The sequence below is a fragment of the Mauremys reevesii genome, linkage group 8 (genome assembly GCF_016161935.1).
Source record: "Mauremys reevesii isolate NIE-2019 linkage group 8, ASM1616193v1, whole genome shotgun sequence".
Taxonomy (NCBI): domain Eukaryota; kingdom Metazoa; phylum Chordata; order Testudines; family Geoemydidae; genus Mauremys; species Mauremys reevesii.
Window position 1 is genome coordinate 1,921,710 of NC_052630.1, and position 21,158 is coordinate 1,942,867.

Genomic DNA, 21,158 nt, shown 5'->3' on the forward strand with positions numbered 1-21,158 from the left:
TGGACACTGGCGGAGAACTTCATCCAGTATACGTAGCCTGGGGTGTTGACAAGTATGATCCTAGTCAGAATCCCCGTCCCAAGCCACAGCTCAGCACATTACACACAAATCGTCTAGTGCCTGGGGCCCTGTAGGCAAACAGACCTGGGCTCTAATGGACTGTGGTGAGCTGCTGGGCCAAGGACCTGCCCCTGAGGACACCCTGTTCTCCAGCCCCCCAGAGTTCCTACCTAGCCTGGCTAGCAAGAGCATCCTAGCTGTGAGAGCAGACAGGATGCTCTCACAGCTAGGATGCCAGTGGGCCTTTGATGCCAGTGGGAGTCGAGGATGCGCAGCAGCTTGAAAGCTTGGGACTTGAGGTATCCAGGGTGTGACAGTCACTCTCAGCATTCTGGGGGGCAGCGGTGACATGCTCCATCAGACTAGCACTGCGCATTAAGCAGGCAGCCGCAGTGTGCACCGTGGAAGGGTCTGAGTGGGCTTCAAGCGTAGGTTCAAATAGCGCTCCATGAAGTAATCCAGCCTGGGGCTCACAAAGGCCCAGAGGTCTGTGGCAAGGTCCAGATCAGAGAAGAACGGCCACAAACCTCTGGCCAAATGAAGAAGAAGAAATCTGCTTCTGGCTGTCCCCGGGAAGGCACGTGGAACTGGAATTATGCCACATGAGGCAGGCCAGTTTGCAAAATGGGGAGGAAAGTGTTCATCCCACAGCATGCGTCCGCCTGCTGGGTGCTGAAACACTCCATTGCCTAGTGGGCATGAGGAATGATGGTGGTGCAGCCGGGTGGAAATGCCTGTCCAGTTCCTCCTATGCCCAAATGCCCACCACAAGGAATTTGAATGATAACAGTCAGGGAGTGAAATTCATCCTGTGCAGAGAGCCCACACAAGCTCCATTCACCACTTAAGTCCCGATGAAGCATTAGTTTGCAGGGTTAAGGGTAAGCTAAACTATCAGGCTTATTAGCTCAAAGCCAGTTGCAGACTCAAACTTCCGGACATTGTCTAGCCTCTAGCGGGGGACAAGGAACCACACTGCATTAGCATGGGTGACACGTAGGCCATCTGCTGGTCTGTGCCCAGGAGGCAATTTAACCCATGTTCAGTAGGGTCCAGTTATGCCACCCTTACCCTCTGCAAGCTGCATCACTGAAATCACTGGGCCAAATCCCAAGCTAGTGTAAATCGGCACAATTCCTTTGACCTCAGTGGAGCGATGCCAATTGACATCAGCTGAGGATCTGGCCAAAGGACTTTTCTGTTTTGCTGTCTGTGGGAAATCTGTCATTTGACTGCTTCGCGTTCGGATGCCTGTCGCTTTCCATGCAGCGTGTCTGGCACGTGGGTAGCTCAGTGCCATATTAGCCTGGCATTTGTAAAAAGTGGAAAGAGAACAGGAGTACTTGTGGCACCTTAAAGACTAACAAATTTATTTTAGCATGAGCTTTCGTGAGCTGCAGCTCACTTCTTCTCACGAAAGCTCATGCTAAAATAAATGTGTTTGTCTTTAAGGTGCCACAAGTACTCCTGTTCTTTTTGTGGATACAGACTAACATGGCTGCTACTCTGAAACCTGTAAAAAGTGGGTGTCTCTGCTCTCCCGTGCAGTCCTGTCCAGGTAAGAGCACAGAGCATTCATTGTATAGGGTCGTCCTACCAGCAGATGCCATAGGAAATCCATATTCCATAGGAAAGACTGCATTGCTGGCACTCAATTTCAGCCGTTATTGCTCTTCGTGTACTCAGCAGATGAGAGGTGTTTTGGCCCCAGCCTTCTCCATCAGCTGCTTTGGATTCACTTGTTTTATCTCAACCACATTTACTCTAAAGACATAAAAACACAAAGAGGGGAACAAAGGGCGTGTGGCAGGAGTGGGAGTTTATCGTAGGAGCTGGCACCATTCCCCAGAGGGGACGCATCAGGGAAGGGAGTCTGTTTCCCTGGCTAATCCAAGTGCTAAAGACAGTGAAAGGGGGATTCTGGCTGCACCTGCTGGAACTTCAGGGAATCTCTACCCATCTGGAGCAAAACCCTGAGAAATGCCGGGGAACAAAACGTTGAATGCAGCGAGCACCAAGGGGGACCCTCACAGACCCTGCCTGGGGCTCTCGTGAAAGATGATTCTCCTTTGCACCAGGAACCAGGCAGAGCATGGCAGTTAGGGCTTCACTATGCACATTCTGCGACTCCACTGCTCCCTAGACAAAGACAACCACTCAGGGATGCGTTCTTATACACAGATACAAACAAGTTACACATCACTCTTGACGTATCAAGGTACAACCCCTCTGAGTGTTGGGGTGCTGCCTCTCACCTGGTACAGGCTGGTTCGAACTAACAAGTCTATCCACCATATTAGCCTTTTGACCCTGTCTTTAGGCTGAGGCAGCCTGTTCCTCAATATCTCTGTGGAATGTGTCGTACCAGACTGTTCTGGTGCCATCCTGGCCCGTGTTTATCCTATTAGTGCTTGATACCCTTTAGCTATGTGTATACATCCAATTAGCAGCCTTCTTCTTGCCAGCTCCTGTGAGCAGGGCCTGCCTCTGGCTCACGGCCTCATTTTGCTTTATGTTAGCAAAGTCTTGACCATTACTTCAGTTCAGGCCTCAGGCCTCATACCAGGCCTCTGATACGAAGGGTCTATGTTTCAGGGCCTCATCTTACTACAGGCTACACATTAACATTAAATAGGGTTAAGCAGGGTCTGGGGCTTAGTTTACAGACAATTCAGGTTGTTTAGCACAATTGCAAACACACTAATAAATATTTTAAGCTTTTTATTAAAGATACCGAAAAGGAAAAACAGTTAAAGTATTTAAGGTGGTGGTTGGGATGGAGCCGGAGTTGCTGGGAGTGAGGGGGGACGTGTCCTCTGGGTCCCTCGATCTCTGACCTATTATGAACAGGACACCGCTCCGGATCGGGATCATGCAGGTCTTGTACTTTCCTCACAAAATTTCTCTTTTTAAGAACCCCAAAAGGGAGTGGGGGGTGAAATAGCCCATCCCCTCATTATTTTGTTTACCAGTTAGGCCTATTATTCAACATACCAGTTATGGGTTATTTTATTTTGGCTCTGCATGTCTTGTTTTTAATTTCAACAGAGTCCTTGAATCATATCATCTTGGCCTTTTTGCTCTCACTAATTCATTTTTTCTGTCTCCCTTTAGGCCCTTTTCCCATTAACCTTTGTTATTTTAGATTATTTTAACATCTTATGATCTTTTACATACTTTTAATAATTGAGCCCACAGTTTGGGTAAATTTATATGCCCAATAATCACAATTGTACTTACTTATATTTTAAGGTTTGCAAATTCTTTATGCCAAACTTGGCATTTACAAATCGGACTTGACTAAGTATGAGAAGAACTTTTAGATGTTAACGCAGCTTAAGAACTAACCATTTACTTTATTTGTCACTAAACCAAAACTTAAACTGCCGCTGTGATATGTTCTGATGTTTAGGAACAAACTAACTCTTACCACATCTAGCGATATGCTCGGGATGGTTAAAGAAGGAAAAATCTCCCCCCCCTTCTCCCCTGCGTACACAGTTAAGGCTGTAGGCAGTGCAGCTGTAGCCGTGTCCGTCCCAGGATATTAAGGTGGGTGAGGTAACATCTTTTATTGGACCAATTTCTGTTGGGGAGAGAGACGAGCTTTCGAGCCACACAGAGCTCTTCTGCGGGTCTGGGAAAGGAACTCCCAGCGTCCCAGCAAAATGCCAGGTGTTTAGCAGAAGCAGTTAGCTGTACGGTTACACAAGCCATGGCCATTGTATGCACTAGTGATTAAGCTTGTGTACCTGGAGAGTAGCCTGAGCCTGTGGTGTTCTTACCCAGGTGTGTTGCCTCTTTTAAAAAGAAGCAACAACATAACGCTCTTGGGAACCACTTCTACAGTTATGAGCCATTTGCAAGAGCCAAAGGTGGGAAAAATTTGCAGGCAGTTTTAGTCTCTAGCAGACCTTGCTCACCTGCACATTTGTGAGGACGACATGCCATTGTTGTAACTTAGGCCATCACAGGGATCTAACCTGCAACACTAGCATCATGCCGCTCATGTGCACAGAACAACCACCAAAATCCCTGGCATCATAAAGATCTTGGTGTTGCAACAGCCCTTGGTTTTGTTGATTTGAAATTCAATTCACAGCCAATGCAATACTAGCCCCGAATTAAGGTGGCATTTTATTAACAAGAGCGTTACTTGATGCTTCAATAACAGTCTGCTTTAACAACTGAACCTTCAACAACTCTGCCATGGTATCAGAGCTGGCAATACCTGTCCCAGATGGTTTTTGGGATTCAGCTGGAGTTGCTAGGGGTGGTGATATCATCCGGGTCCCCCTCTCTTTGGCCCATTCTAGTCAAGGCAGCTCTCAGGATCAGGGTGATGAAGACCTGGGGTCCCAGGAGATGGAGGGGTGGCAGCCATGACAGCGAAGCTCACTCCAGTAGCCTCGGCCTGTTCTTTCCATCTGTTGGTTTTTTTGTTCTTTCCTATTTTCCCCACAAAAGATCTTTTTAAGGATCCCAAAAGAGAGTGATGGGTGAAATAGCCCATCCCCTCGTTACTTTGTTGAGCAATTAGGCCTAATATCCAACTTACCAATTATGATTCATTAATTTCTGGCTCTGTATCTTCTGTATTAAACAAGCATAATGTCACCACAGTCTTTGAATCCTATCAACTCGACCATTTTGTTTCGATGAATTCACTTATTCTGTCTCCCTTTCGTACATTTTCCCATCAGCATTGGTGATTATAGGTTATTGTAACATCTTATGTATTTTACGTACATTTTCGAGTGGGGCTCACAATTTGGGTGCATTTGTAGGCTCTATTGTCACAACAGGTCTCCTCAGGAATTCCTTCTCTTAGCAACCCAGGACTGAACAAGCTATTTTGATGCATGGCAGATCTTGGCCATTTGTGACACCAAAAAGCAATTCTGAAGTACCAACATGGGATCTAACTCTTTGACAAACTTGTGCAGTGTGTGCAGAAAGTGAGCTCTCGTGCAGTACGTCTTCCTAACTGCACAGGGCACACTCAGTACATGGCAGTTTAAGAACAGACTGACATGGGAAGTCCATTTTCTTTCCATTTTAATAACACATCCAGATTGAAAGTATTATTGGTTCCCCCCAGGGAAGTGCAGGAGATTTGTGAGGTGGCAAAGAGGAATCATAGAATCTCAGGGTTGGAAGGGACCTCAGGAGGTATCTGATCCAACCCTACTGCATTATGAAAGTTCAGGACCAAGCCCAAGGCTAAATCATCCCAGCCAGGGCCTGTACAAGTGCCCAGCCTTAAAGAACCTCTAAGGAAGGAGATTCCACTCTTCAGTGGTAACCCATTCCAGTGCTTCACCACCCTTCTAGTGAGATAGCTTTTCCTAATATCCAACCTAGACCTCCCCCTCTGCAACTTGAGACCATTACTCCTTGTTCTGTCATCTTCTACCACTGAGAACAGTGTAGATCCATCCTCTTTGGAGACTCAGGTAGTTGAAAGCAGCTATCAAATCCCCCCTCATTCTTCTCTTCTGCAGACTAAACAATCCCAGTTCCCTCAGCCTCTCCTCATAAGTCATGTGCTCCAGCCCCCTAATCAGTTTTTGTTTGCCACAAACCTGATCTGAAACCCTACTGCATTATGAAATGTTCTGATGTGTGCTACAGCCAAAAGGCATAACGCTCTTCTCCCCCGGCCACATCTCCTATACGTGCTGCCCAGTTAAGAAGAACTTGGCAGGTATCACTCTTCAGTGTGGTCCATTGCCCTGCAAAGCAGGATACAAGGAGGGGGTTTTTATTTTTAACCTGACCGTTAGTTGTGCAAACGTGTCAGAGGAATTGCCACCGGAGATACTGGGAGGAGCACAGGCAGGGTCCCCAGTATATATACAGGCGCTGTTCATGTACCGCTCTACAGAAGAATTGATTAAGTATTGTCCAGTTTCCGACGTGACCCTGAACAGCCAGCCATCTCCACCATGAAGCTGATAGTCGTCTTCACGCTTGTCACCCTGGCGCTTTGCTGCTACTCAGGTAAGTGAGCTCTTGGCTGCAGAACACTTTGCGCCTGGAAGCTCTGCAACCGATGCTGCCTTGGTTGAAAACAACAATTCTTCCTGCTAGGGAAAAATTCACTTAGTACCTGATCCCCTTCCCTTTGATGTGACTGGAAAGACTCCTGAACCCAATGGGATGTGGATCAGTCCCTCAATCAGAACCTGTACGATAAATAAGGATGCTAATTACAAAGCAGCATTTAAAATAACTTGCAAATATTTCAAAATAATCAGCGATCTGAACAGGGCAGCCTTGTAATCTCTGTGGGCTGCCATCTTTATGGGAACTGCCGCAGTCACATCAGAGCTGCAGCTAGTGACTGAGGTTTTTTTGAACATGGCATAAGGGAGTTAAATCCCCAAATGCCGTTGGGGTTCGGCTCCTCTGAACATCTCCATAAATGTTTATACCTGAAACAAACAAACCTGTAGAACTTAATTAAAAATACTGTGTAAATCTGCTGCAGTCTGTGGCTCTGGGAGCAGCTTGGACCTCCCTGTCATGATACATGTCAACAGATCTACAGCCTGGCTTCTTCTTGAGTCATTATTTCATATGTAAATGAATCAGGCCCAATCCTGCTCACATGTGTGGTGGGGTTACTCCAGATTTACACAGGTGTAAGTAAGAGCCGGATCTGGTGCATTATGTTTAAAGTGAAAAACCATCCATCATTCAGTCCTGGTTTACAGTGAGCTAGGTGAGTGGAAATCATTTGATTTTGCAGAATAGTTAACCTGCCAAGGTTTGCGAAATTGAATACTTGGCAAAAGATTTTAATTAGCAGTTTTTGTCTAGACGACAAAGTTATAAAATTCTTACTGGAAGTCCTAACGTTAGGAAAAGATCACTTTAAAACGGAAATCACTTAAACTTTAATTTTTTGTTTCTTTCTCAAAACATGTTAGAATTTTAAATCACAGTGCGGCCGGGTGGTGGAGTGATCTGCTTGGTGAACGGGCCATGATGGTCCAACGTATCCTTACCCTGAGGGAAAGGTCCATGGCCTGGGAGCAGCTTGCTGCTTTCATCCATGTTAGTCAATAAGTTCTTTTATAACTTTGACCATTGCCCATGTAATGCTCTGCCCCCTCCTAACACTGAGAAACACCCCGAACGCTTTAGCAACAGGGACATTCAAAAGGTTCGTTCCTTCTCCTGTTGAGTTTGTTTGATGATTTTGTCTTGCAGCTTCTGCTCTCCTGGTTGACACTGTTGTGTCAAATACGGTGCCAACCCTGGTTTCCGTTCCTTTCGACGTCCTCAAGGACCTGATTGAAGGGGTACAGGGCTGTGTGAATGAGCTGACCCCCAAAGCGCTATCTGCCCTTACTAGGCTGCTGGTAAATCCACCTTCTTTTTCTCCCAGTCTAACATTAAGTTCAATATATCAACTTCCTACTAACCTGGATTTTCTATTAATTATTATTATTGTTAAATGGAAGTGCTACAGGGAAAAAACCAAACCAATCTAATACCAGTTTGAATATAAGGAGTGAATGGGGCCAAGAGTTAGGAAGCATCAAAGAAACACCAAACTCAGAAGGTTTTTCCAATAGCCAGGTGCCCCCGTTTAATTCGCACCATGGCATTTGAAAGAATACACAGACCGTATGTGTATTACCTCCTATGGTGAGGAGATTACCAGGTGTTTGAGTCTGAATTTATACCAGGCATGGATTTCAGGTCACTAATATGTTGCATGTGATGGTTTCTTTGGCCTGTATTTGAAAGAAAGATATATAAATCTAGATGATATTTTTCTTCTTAATAGCTTACTCTATTGATTTTTTTTTGTTGCTACCGAATGAGAATTCAACCAATTGGCCTTCCTATCTGAGCACCCTTGATCCCTATGTATCTTCTCTGTATATGGCATCTCCAGTTCAGGCAGAGTCACTGACAGGGGCTCCAGGAGAAGCCAGGAAGAGGAGCTAGGAGAGACCCTCATTGCTGAGCTCCAACAAGGGTTTTCTTCAGTACCTTTCAGCAACAAATTTCAATGAACAAAAATTGCTGTCAGTTTCTGCCCATTTTCGTAGCTGTGCTGCTGGGACAGGGCCAAACCTCTCCTGAGCTCACAGCCCATCATGCATCACTTCCTGCCTGGCCCACGGACTCGCTCCCCATTCGCATTTTCCTGGGTAATGTGCAGCTGGGGCCTGGGGGGGAAACATTAGAAACTGGGGAGATCCAGGCAACTACCGAGCCCAGAGAAGCAACGTGCCACCAATCCGCATGGCCCCTGTACCAGGGCACTGCTTCTCCCCAGCCTGCACAGAACACGCTGCCATGCCCACAGTGTCTCTGGGGTATTTGATTGTCCCATACGTAACAAAACCAAAGCAGAACAGCTCCTCAGCCCCCCTGGGTGACTGTCAGCAGGGGATTTCCCCCCTTTACCTTTCAGACTCTCACCTCTCAGTCCCCTGGGGACTCTGGCAGTCCTGCTGCCTGCAGCCTCCTGACTCTGACTGACCAGTCTCCCTGGCCCTTATAAGCCCTAATTGGGGTCCTTTGATGCAGCATAGGTGCCCTGGCCCTGCTCCCTGTTAAGGGGCTTGTGTCAGCCTGCGATAGCCCCATGGCCCAGATCCTGACAGACGTTGAATTCAAGCTCCTGCGACAGGACAAACTCTCTTCTTATCTCCCACCCATCGTGCCTTAATCCTGGCCTAGCCGCAGACTCAGTCCCTTAACTGCACGTTCCTGGCTAATGTTCAACTGAGGTGGAAACGTCACAAACTGGGGAGCTCCAGAGCACAAGGGAGCCCAGAGAAGCAGCGTGCAGCCAGTGCGAATGGCCCTGCTGCTCACAATATGGCAGCCGTTTACTGCAGCTCTAAGTTGTTTCTTTCCTGGTCTTGTGCAATGTAACCCCTGGCCAGGAGCTCAGCTCTGCAGTCACTGCTCTTGCTCTGTCTTTTAGGGTATTCTGGGTTCGGTACCCATCCTGGGGTAAGGATTCCTGCAGAGCCAGGCGAGGATCTCGGATGGATGAATACCGGACGCTCCCCTCTTCTTCCTCTCTGATTTCAGCTTTTCTCCTATCGCTGCATGCAGCCCAAGCTCCTGGTGCTCTCACCTCCTCCAGTGAAGGCTCAGAATTGCTCCAATCATTTGTTTCAATAAACTAACTGCAATGCACTTCCTGCTTCGTCTCCTTTGCTCAGAGTAGCACAGAGCATGCGGCTGGTTTGGGTCAGAGGAGTACTTTAAGGGAACAGCTGGAGTTTTTGCCGTTGTTGTGAGTTCCTGGCGTGCCCGGGGTTAGGTGGGTATAAAATGCCCAGTGATCTCATGGTGAAGTGGCCGGTATGGGTGTAACATTCATTCCTCCAACCCCATTTCCCCACAGAAAACTGACTCAGGCTGGCTCCCTGATGGAAATATAGTGCATCTCAATAGTTAACCCTTTAGCTACTGGACTACAACGTACGTGTGCTGGTCTGTGTTACAGGACTTAGGCTGATGGAGTGAGATTTTCTGTCCACAGTTTCTGCCCCAGAAAGAAATCTCTCTCACCCTTAAAGTCCAAACCACCCGGGATGGCTTCCCTGCTGGATTGTACCCACTGAGGGACAGATTGAGTCTCCCTCTTGGCTCCCTTCCCCGTCACCTGAAAGTCTCAGTGTTATCATGATCCAGCAGATAACACTCCTTAGTACAGAGAAATCAGTAACATTTCTGGTATCAGCGCATCTCAGAGGTACGGGAAAGGCCTTGACCACGAATGGAAGGGGAACCACAATTAAATACACCTACAGGAACCATGGAAGGGTCTCCGGGGGCCCATCATCTTCCAGCTCCCTGCCCATCACTCGCAGAATGTGCATAGTGAAGCCCTAACTGCCATGCTCTGCCTGGTTCCTGGTGCAAAGGAGAATCATCTTTCATGAGAGCCCCAGGCAGGGTCTGCGAGGGTCCCTCTTGGTGCTCGCTGCATTCAGGGTTTTGTTCCCTGGCGTTTCTCAGGGTTTTGCTCCAGATGGGTAGAGATTCCCTGAAGTTCCAGCAGGTGCAGCCAGAATCCCCCTTTCACTGTCTTTAGCACTTGGATGAGCCAAGGGAAACATCCTCCCTTCCCTGATGCGTCCCCTCTGGGGAATGGTGCCAGCTCCTATGTTAAACTCCCACTCCAGCCACACGCCCTTTGTTCCCCTCTTTGTGTTTTTATGTCTTTAGAGTAAATGTGGTTGAGACAAAACAAGTGAATCCAAAGCAGCTGATGGAGAAGTCTGGGGCCAAAAGGGTACAATCCCCCGCACATGGGAGTCGGACCACACAAACCAGACTGGTTTAATGTACCTAGTGTGTAGACGCCACCTTGCACTCAGCTAACAAATCACTCACTCACGTCTCTTCCTGCAAATGCACCTCAGGCCCCCTCCCGATGCATGTCACATTCGTCATGCAGAAACGGCTCCATGCGGTGCTTTCTCAGGCACAGAAAAGATTCACTTGCAGGCAGGAAGAAAGAGCTAGTGTCTCCTGGGAGATTTCCAAAGCTGCTGTGTAAATGGGAATCTCTCCTGGGTGTGCCGGCTGCAAGGCTATTGCAAGTTCTAGGGGTGGCGAATCTTTTCCCATCCCTCTGTCACCCCTCGATGCTTCCACACAGGATGAGTGGGGCTATTTGCTGCAAGCAGGGGCCCCAGGAGAGGGGACAGACAAGCTGCCATTCTGCCTGCCTTGGAGACGAAGGGAGAGCATCATGTGCTCACCTTGAAACCCTCGTCCTCTGGGGCTGGGACCAGCACCGGCTGGGATTGGCCTCCCCATGTCCCTGAGGTTATCGCAGATTAGAAGGCGAAAAAAAACACACTTGCGATGACATGTTTTCTGAGCCCATGCAGTCCTCCCGCACTGATAGGGCACAGCTTAATGCATGGAGGCATTCAGTGGCAGAGGACAGGAAAGAATTAAGTGTGTGCGAAGAGCGGAGGCAGGACGCGATGCTGAGGCTAATTGGGGAGCAAACGGACATGATGAAGCATCTTTTGGAGCTGCAGGAAAGCCAACAAGAGCACAGACCCCGCCTGCATCTACTGTATAACCGCCCCCCCACCTCCCCATGTTCCAGAGCCTCCTCACCCAGACGCCCAAGAACGTGGGGTGTGGGTGGGGGGAGGCTCTGGACTCCAGAGGATGGCCCAAGCCACAGAAGGCTGGCATTCAAAGAGTTTGATTTTTAGTGTGGCTACAATAAGCAATGTGGCCTTGTCCTTCCCTCCTCCCCCACCCCACCCGGACTAACTTAATCGTTATCTCATTTTTTTAAATCAATAAAGAAAGAATGCAGGGTTTCAAAACAATAGTTACTTTATTTCGAAGGGGGGAAGGTGATTGGTGTTATGGAGTGTGGGGGAGACCAGGCCTTGCACCCCCAGCTTCCTGCGATTCACCGTGACTCTCAGCCAGCCAGTAACACAGCAGGTTTATTTAGACGACTGGAACACAGTCCAAAGCAGGCCTTGCAGGTACAGACAACAGGACCCCCCTCAGTTAGGTCCATCTTGGGGGGGAGGGCAGGGAAGCCAGAGCCCCGTTGGGAGGCCAGAGGCCCATCTGGGCTCCCCTCCATTTTCCCAGCCAGCTCCAAACTGACTCACCCTCCAGCCCCTCCTCCTCCGGGCTTTCGTCCTTTCCCGGGCCAGGAGGTCACCTGACCTCTTTGTTCTCCAGCACCTTTCGCTATCTCCTTGCAGGAGGGAAGGGCCCCTGCCATTAGTTGCCAGGAGGCAGAGAGTTGGCCATGTATGCACACTGGCCTTTATCCCACCACCTAGAGACTTAAGAAATACATAGAGGAAACTGAGGCACCCCTACAATATTCAGAGGAAACATTAAGAACAGTCCCACTTTGTCACAGTTGGCTTACAGGGAATTAAAATCAACAAAGGGGACGGGTTTGCATCAAGGAGAAACACACACAACTGTCACACTGAAGCCTGGACAGTCACGAAACTGGTTTTCAAAGCCTCTCTCCTTGCTGTGCTCTTCTAATTGCCCTGGTGTCTGGCTGCTCAAAATCAGACGCCAGGCAATTTGCCTTAACCTCCCACCCTGCCATAAACGTCTCCCCCTTACTCTCACAGATATTACTGAGTACAAAGCAAGCAGCAGTAACGGTGGGAATGTTGGTTGCACTGAGGTCTGACCAACAGCGCCAGCGAGCTTTTAAACGTCCAAAGGCACATTCTGCCACCATTCTGCACTTGCTCAGCCTATAGTTGAACTGCTTCTTATTATTGTCCAGGTTTCATGAACGGATCCCCTGAGCTCATCGCTGGGGAGCAGGAGAGCAGAGTTGCAGCGGAAGTGGTGGACGAGGACGGGTACCAGTCCTACTGCACCATCTGCTGCGAAGGCAAGGAGCTGCTGCTGTGTAGCAATGCCAGCTGCTGCAAGTGCTTCTGTGTCGAATGCTTGGCGATCCGGGTAGGGCAAGGTACCTCGGCCAAGGCAAAAGAGCAAGAGCCCTGGAGCTGTTACATGTTACAGAAGTGCTATGGGGTGTTAAAGCGCTGACCGGACTGGAATGTACAGCTGCAAGACTTCTTCACCAGCGACAAAGGCAGGAATATGATGCACCTAAAATCTAAAAAGGCCCGCACGTTTCCCAGAGTCCCTACCCTTGATAACAGAGCGTCAATGTTTGCATTGGCTGCTTGGATCACAGCAGCCCCCGCAGTAGACTTGCCCCAACAGTAGTGGTGACGTTGAGCTGAGCGGGCTCCATGCTTGCTGTGGTATGGCGTCTGCACGGGTAACCCAGGGAAAAAGCTGCAAAATGATTGTCTGCCGTTGCTTTCGCTGAGGGGGGGTGGCTGACGACATGTACCCAAAACCACCGGTGACAATGTTTCTGCCCCAGTGGGCATTGGCAGTTTGACCCAGAATTCCAATGGGCGGCGGAGACTGTGGGGACTCTGGGATAGCTACCCACAGTGCACCGCTCTGTAAGTCGATGCTGGCCACAGTAGTGAGGACGCACTCCACCGACTTAATGTGCTTAGTGTGGACATATGCAATCGACTGTATAAAATCGATTTCTAAAAATCAACTTCTATAAAATCGTCCTAATTTCTTAGTGTAGACATACCGTGTGTGTGTGTGTGTGTGTGCGCGCATCTGAGTCTGGGGCTGGAGGAACCCAGCCCTGGGGAACCTGGGTCCTGCAGGATAGCTCAGTGGTTTGAGCACTGGCCTGCTAAACTCTGAGTTCAATCCTTGAGGGGGCCATTTGGGGATTGGTCCTGCTTTGAGCAGGGGGTTGGACTACATAATCTCTTGAGGTCCCTTCCAACCCTAATACTCTATGATTCTATGTAGCGCCATTGGGAGGGGACTTGCAGACAGGAGAAGCAGAGCTCTGTATGAGGACACAAGCAGCACGTTGATAGAAGTACAGAACTCCCTCCCCCCCCCCCAAAAGAGTAACCCCAATAAATGAGTGTGCCCCAAAGTAATGGGCAACACTGATTCTGGGAAGAATTTTAACAAAAGCTTCAGTCAGTCTTTACCCAGGACAGCTCTTAAACCAGTGATTAAACCCTTTGCCCATCTCTCTCGGGGCTCAGCTGCGCCCAGGATCCGTCCAGTCGCCGTGAGAGGGTATTGAACACTGCAATCGGACAGGCCAGAGCCAGGCCACGCTCTTGGCGTGCATCCAGGCTTGATTGCAATGTGTAGGCCTGTTGTATTAACTTAAGTGAGACAGACGGGCCAAACGTGTTAGCATAACCTCGTTACTGATTGTTGTCGGATGTCAGCGGTGTGGGGCTGTGCTCCAATGTTGATAACTGTCGGCCGCGTGCGTGTTCCCTCTGTGTGCTGCCCCGGCTCTGCACAGATCGCTGACACTGCAGACCCAAGAGAACCCCCAATGAGCACAGACTCCGATAATGTATGAAGGCACCCAGCCAGGGTTATTGTCAAATGAAGCACAGTAATAGTTCCCCATAGACTCTACAGGACATCCTACGAATATGTGCCCCCGAGAATGGACCGGCTCAGTCAGTTGTGGGACTGTCCACTGCTCCCTAGGCTAGACAAAGACATCCACTCAGGGATGCATTCTTATAGACAGGTACAAACAAGTTACACATCACTCCAGACGTGCCAAGGTACAACCCCTCTTCGTGTTGGGGTGCTGCCTCTCATCTGGTACAGGCTGGTTCGAACTAACAAGTCTATCCACCATATTAGCCTTTTGACCCTGTCTTTAGGCTGAGGTAGCCTGTTCCTCATTATCTCCGTGGAATGTGTCGTACCAGACTGTTCTGGTGCCATCCTGGCCCGTGTTTATCCTATTAGTGCTTGATACCCTTTAGCTATGTGTATACATCCAACTAGCAGCCTTCTTCTTGCCAGCTCCTGTGAGCAGGGCCTGCCTCTGGCTCACAGCTTCACTTCGCTTTATGTTAGCAAAGTCTTGACCATTACTTCAGTTCAGGCCTCAGGCCTCAATACGAAGGGTCTATGTTTCAGGGCCTCATCTTACTACAGGCTACACATTAACATTAAATAGGGTTAAGCAGGGTCTGGGGCTTAGTTTACAGACAATTCAGCTTGTTTAGCACAATCGCAAACACACTACTAGATATTTTAAGCTTTTTATTAAAGATACCGAAAAGGAAAAACAGTTAAAGTATTTAAGGTGGTGGTTGGGATGGAGCTGGAGTTGCTGGGGGTGAGGGGGGACGTGTCCTCTGGGTCCCTCGATCTCTGACCTGTTATGAACAGGACACCGCTCCGGATCGGGATCATGCAGGTCTTGTACTTTCCTCACAAAATTTCTCTTTTTAAGAACCCCAAAAGGGAGTGGGGGATGAAATAGCCCATCCCCTCATTATTTTGTTTACCAGTTAGGCCTATTATCCAACATACCAGTTATGGGTTATTTTATTTTGGCTCTGCATGTCTTGTTTTTAATTTCAACAGAGTCCTTGAATCATATCATCTTGGCCTTTTTGCTCTCACTAATTCATTTTTTCTGTCTCCCTTTAGGCCCTTTTCCCATTAACATTTGTTATTTTAGATTATTTTAACATCTTATGATCTTTTACATACTTTTAATAATTGAGCCCACAGTTTGGGTAAATTTATATGCCCAATAATCACAATTGTACTTACTTATATTTTAAGGTTTGCAAATTCTTTATGCCAAACTTGGCATTTACAAATCTGACTTGACTAAGTATGAGAAGAACTATAGTTAAACCTTTTAGATGTTAACGCAGCTTAAGAACTAACCATTTACTTTATTTGTCACTAAACCAAAACTTAAACTGCCGCTGTGATATGTTCTGATGTTTAGGAACAAACTAACTCTTACCACATCTAGCGATATGCTCGGGATGGTTAAAGAAGGAAAAATCTCCCCCCCCTTCTCCCCTGCATACACAGTTAAGGCTGTAGGCAGTGCAGCTGTAGCCGTGTCCGTCCCAGGATATTAAGGTGGGTGAGGTAACATCTTTTATTGGACCAATTTCTGTTGGGGAGAGAGACGAGCTTTCGAGCCACACAGAGCACTTCTGCGGGTCTGGGAAAGGAACTCCCAGCGTCCCAGCAAAATGCCAGGTGTTTAGCAGAAGCAGTTAGCTGTACGGTTACACAAGCCATGGCCATTGTATGCACTAGTGATTAAGCTTGTGTACCTGGAGAGTAGCCTGAGCCTGTGGTGTTCTTACCCAGGTGTGTTGCCTCTTTTAAAAAGAAGCAACAACATAACGTTCTTGGGAACCACTTCTGCAGTCATGAGCCATTTGCAAGAGCCAAAGGTGGGAAAAATTTGCAGGCAGTTTTAGTCTCTAGCAGACCTTGCTCACCTGCACATTTGTGAGGACGACATGCCATTGTTGTAACTTAGGCCATCACAGGGATCTAACCTGCAACACTAGCATCATGCTGCTCATGTGCACAGAACAACCACCAAAATCCCTGGCATCATAAAGATCTTGGTGTTGCAACAGCCCTTGGTTTTGTTGATTTGAAATTCAATTCACAGCCAATGCAATACTAGCCCCGAATTAAGGTGGCATTTTATTAACAAGAGCGTTACTTGATGCTTCAATAACAGTCTGCTTTAACAACTGAACCTTCAACAACTCTGCCATGGTATCAGAGCTGGCAATACCTGTCCCAGGTGGTTTTTGGGATTCAGCTGGAGTTGCTAGGGGTGGTGATATCATCCGGGTCCCCCTCTCTTTGGCCCATTCTGGTCAAGGCAGCTCTCAGGATCAGGGTGATGAAGACCTGGGGTCCCAGGAGATGGAGGGGTGGCAGCCATGACAGCGAAGCTCACTCCAGTAGCCTCGGCCTGTTCTTTCCATCTGTTGGTTTTTTTGTTCTTTCCTATTTTCCCCACAAAAGATCTTTTTAAGGATCCCAAAAGAGAGTGATGGGTGAAATAGCCCATCCCCTCGTTACTTTGTTGAGCAATTAGGCCTAATATCCAACTTACCAATTATGATTCATTAATTTCTGGCTCTGTATCTTCTGTATTAAACAAGCATAATGTCACCACAGTCTTTGAATCCTATCAACTCGACCATTTTGTTTCGACGAATTCACTTATTCTGTCTCCCTTTCGTACATTTTCCCATCAGCATTGGTGATTATAGGTTATTGTAACATCTTATGTATTTTACGTACATTTTCGAGTGGGGCTCACAATTTGTAGGGTCTATTGTCACAACAGGTCTCCTCAGGAATTCCTTCTCTTAGCAACCCAGGACTGAACAAGCTATTTTGATGCATGGCAGATCTTGGCCATTTGTGACACCAAAAAGCAATTCTGAAGTACCAACATGGGATCTAACTCTTTGACAAACTTGTGCAGTGTGTGCAGAAAGTGAGCTCTTGTGCAGTACGTCTTCCTAACTGCACAGGGCACACTCAGAGCACATGGCAGTTTTAAGAACAGACTGACATGGGAAGTCCATTTTCTTTCCATTTTAATAACACATCCAGATTGAAAGTATTATTGGTTCCCCCCAGGGAAGTGAAGGAGATTTGTGAGGTGGCAAAGAGGAGCTTTTGTTTGCCACAAACCTGATCTGAAACCCTACTGCATTATGAAATGTTCTGACGTGTGCTACAGCCAAAAGGCATAACGCTCTTCTCCCCCGGCCACGTCTCCTGTACACGTGCCCAGCCGTTAGAAGAACTTGGCAGGTATCACTCTTCAGTGGTTTCCATTGCCCTGCAAAGCAGGATACAAGGGGAGGGGTATTTGCATTTTTAACCTGACCGTTAGTTGTGCAAACGTGTCAGAGGAATTGCCACCAGAGGTACTGGGAGGAGCACAGGCAGGGTCCCCAGGATATATACGGGCGCTGTTCATGTACCGCTCTACAGGAGAATTGATTAAGTATTGTCCAGTTTCCGACGTGACCCTGAACAGCCAGCCATCTCCACCATGAAGCTGACAGTCGTCTTCACGCTTGTCACCCTGGCGCTTTGCTGCTACTCAGGTAAGTGAGCTCTTGGCTGCAGAACACTGTGCGCCTGGAAGCTCTGCAACCGATGCTGCCTTGGTTGAAAACAGCAATTCTTCCTGCTAGGGAAAAATTCACCCAGTGCCTGATCCCCTTCCCTTTGATGTGACTGGTGAGACTCCTGAACCCAATGGGATTTGGATCAGTCCCTCAATCGGAACCTGTACGATAAATAAGGATGTTAGTTATAAAGCAGCATTTAAAATAACTTGCAAATGTTTCAGTATAGTCAGTGATCTGAACAGAGCAGCCTTGTAATCTCTGCGGGCTTCCACCTTTATGGTAACTGCAGCAGTTGCATCAGAGCTGCGGCTAGACATTGAGTTTTTTTTGAACATGGCATAAGGGAGTTAAATCCCCAAATGCCGTTGGGGTTCGGCTCCTCTGAACATGTCTATAAGTGTATATATCTTAAACAAACAAACCTGCAGAACTTGAATAAAATACTGTGTAAATCTGCTGCAGTCTGTGTCTCTGGGAGCAGCTTAGACCTTTCTGTCATGATCCATCTACAGATCTACAGCCTGGCTTCTTCTTGAGTCATTATTTCATATGTAAATAGATCAGGCCCAATCCTGCTCACATGTGTGGTGGGGTTACTCCAGATTTACACAGGTGTTAGTAAGAGCCGGATCTGGTGCATTATGTTTAAAGTGAAAAACCATCCATCATTCAGTCCTGGTTTAAACTGAGCTAGGTGAGTAGAAATCATTTGATTTTGCAGAATAGTTTACCTGCCAAGGTTTGCGAAATTGAATACTTGGCAAAAGATTTTAATTAGCAGTTTGTGTCTAGACGACAAAGTTATAAAATTCTTACTGAAAGTCCTAACGTTAGGAAAAGATCACTTTAAAACAGTTCGTGGTCAAGGCCTTTCCCCGAACGCTTTAGCAACAAGGACATTCAAAACGTTCGTTCCTTCTCCTGTTGAGTTTGTTTGATGATTTTGTCTTGCAGCTTCTGCTCTCCTGGTTGACACTGTTGTGTCAAATCTGGTGCCAAATGTGGTTTCCATTCCTTTCGACGTCCTCAAGGACCTGACTGGAGGGGTACAGGGCTGTGTGAATCAGCTGACCCCCAAAGCGGTATCTGCCCTTACTAGGGTGCTGGTAAATCCACCTTCTTTTTCTCCCAGTCTAACATTAAGTTCAATATATCAACTTCCTACTAACCTGGATTTTCTATTAATTATTATTATTGTTAAATGGAAGTGCTACAGGGAAAAAACCAAACCAATCTAATACCAGTTTGAATATAAGGAGTGAATGGGGCCAAGAGTTAGGAAGCATCAAAGAAACACCAAACTCAGAAGGTTTTTCCAATAGCCAGGTGCCCCTGTTTAATTCGCACCATGGCATTTGAAAGAATACACAGACCATATGTGTATTACCTCCTATGGTGAGGAGATTACCAGGTGTTTGAGTCTGAATTTATACCAGGCATGGATTTCAGGTCACTAATATGTTGCATGTGATGGTTTCTTTGGCCTGTATTTGAAAGAAAGATATATAAATCTAGATGATATTTTTCTTCTTAATAGCTTCCTCTATTGATTTTTTTTTTGCTACCGAATGAGAATTAGACGAATTGGCCTCCCTATCTGAGCACCCTTGATCCCTATGTATCTTCTCTGTATATGGCATCTCCAGTTCAGGCAGAGAGTCACTGACAGGGGCTCCAGGAGAAGCCAGGAAGAGGAGCTAGGAGAGACCCTCATTGCTGAGCTCCAACAAGGGTTTTCTTCAGTACCTTTCAGCAACAAATTTCAATGAACAAAAATTGCTGTCAATTTCTGCCTATTTTCGTAGCTGTGCTGCTGGGACAGGGCCAAACCTCTCCTGAGCTCACAGCCCATCACGCATCACTCCCTGCCTGGCTCACGGACTCGCTCCCCATTCACATTTTCCTGGGTAATGTGCAGCTGGGGGGAAAACATTAGAAACTGGGGAGATCCACACAACAACGGAGAGCAGAGAAGCAACGTGCCACCAATCCGCATGGCCCCTGTACCAGGGCACTGCTTCTCCCCAGCCTGCACAGGACACGCTGCCATGCCCACAGTGTCTCTGGGGTATTTGATTGTCCCATACGTAACCTAACCAAAGCAGAACAGCTCCTCAGCCCCCCTGGGTGACTGTCACCAGGGGATTTCCCCCCTTTACCTTTCAGACTCTCACCTCTCAGTCCCCTGGGGACTCTGGCAGTCCTGCTGCCTGCAGCCTCCTGACTCTGACTGACCAGTCTCCCTGGCCCTTATAAGCCCTAATTGGGGTCCTCTGATGCAGCACAGGTGCCCTGGCCCTGCTGCCTGTTAAGGGGCCTGTGTCAGCCTGCGATAGCCCCATGGCCCAGATCCTGACAGACGTTGAATTCAAGCTCCTGCGACAGGACAAACTCTCTTCTTATCTCCCACCCATCGTGCCTTAATCCTGGCCTAGCCGCAGACTCAGTCCCTTAACTGCACGTTCCTGGCTAATGTTCAACTGAGGTGGAAACGTCACAAACTGGGGAGCTCCAGAGCACAAGGGAGCGCAGAGAAGCAGCGTGCAGCCAGTGCGAGTGGCCCTGCTGCTCACAATATGGCAGCCGTTTACTGCAGCTCTAAGTTGTTTCTTTCCTGGTCTTGTGCAATGTAACCCCTGGCCAGGAGCTCAGCTCTGCAGTCACTGCTCTTGCTCTGTCTTTTAGGGTATTCTGGGTTCACTACCCATCCTGGGGTAAGGATTCCTGCAGAGCCAGGCGAGGATCTCGGATGGATGAATACCGGACGCTCCCCTCTTCTTCCTCTCTGATTTCAGCTTTTCTCCTATCGCTGCATGCAGCCCAAGCTCCTGGTGCTCTCACCCCCTCCCGTGAGGGCTCAGAATCGCTCCAATCATTTGTTTCAATAAACTAACTGCAATGCACTTCCTGCTTCGTCTGCTTTGCTCAGAGTAGCACAGAGCATGCGGCTGGTTTGGGTCAGAGGAGTACTTTAAGGGAACAGCTGGAGTTTTTGCCGTTGTTGTGAGTTCCTGGCATGCCCGGGGTTAGGTGGGTATAAAATGCCCAGTGATCTCATGGTGAAGTGGCCGGTATGGGTGTAACATTCATTCCTCCAACCCCATTTCCCCACAGAAAACTGACTCAGGCTGGCTCCCTGATGGAAATATAGTGCATCTCAATAGTTAACCCTTTAGCTACTGGACTACAACATAAGTGTGCTGGTGTGTGTTAGAGGACTTAGGCTGATGGAGTGAGATTTTCTGTCCACAGTTTCTGCCCCAGAAAGAAATCTCTCTCACCCTGATATTCCAAACCACCTGGGATGGCTTCCCTGCTGGATTGTACCCACTGAGGGACAGATTGAGTCTCCCTCTTGGCTCCCTTCCCCGTCACCTGAAAGTCTCAGTGTTATCACGATCCAGCAGATAACGCTCTTTAGACACAGATAAATTAGTAACGTCTCAGAGGTATGGGAAAGGCCTTGACCACGAATGGAAGGGGAACCACAATTAAATACACCTCCAGAAACCATGGAAGGGTCTCCGGGGGCCCATCATCTTCCAGCTCCCTGCCTATCACTCA

At 47.9% G+C, this 21,158-nt stretch overlaps 1 protein-coding gene across 4 annotated transcripts in view; it reads left to right on the top strand.

Annotated features, from left to right (window-relative positions):
• The window catches only part of SCGB3A2 (secretoglobin family 3A member 2), a 57,417-nt gene that overhangs the window by 27,740 nt on the left and 8,519 nt on the right, over positions 1 to 21,158 (top strand). For 2 of the 4 annotated variants that reach the window (XR_005583395.1, XR_005583396.1), the window contains 2 exons: positions 7,279 to 7,430; positions 9,017 to 9,231. The exons of 1 other annotated variant lie outside the window; for it this stretch is intronic. Coding sequence is in view for 1 of the 3 variants with exons in the window: in XM_039483432.1 (XP_039339366.1) it covers positions 6,009 to 6,063; positions 7,279 to 7,430; positions 9,017 to 9,049 (240 nt within the window). In the remaining 2 variants the exon portion in view is untranslated. Of the gene's footprint in view, positions 1 to 5,947; positions 6,064 to 7,278; positions 7,431 to 9,016; positions 9,232 to 21,158 lie in introns of those variants that run through there. One more of the 4 variants, XM_039483432.1, reaches the window with a different exon arrangement.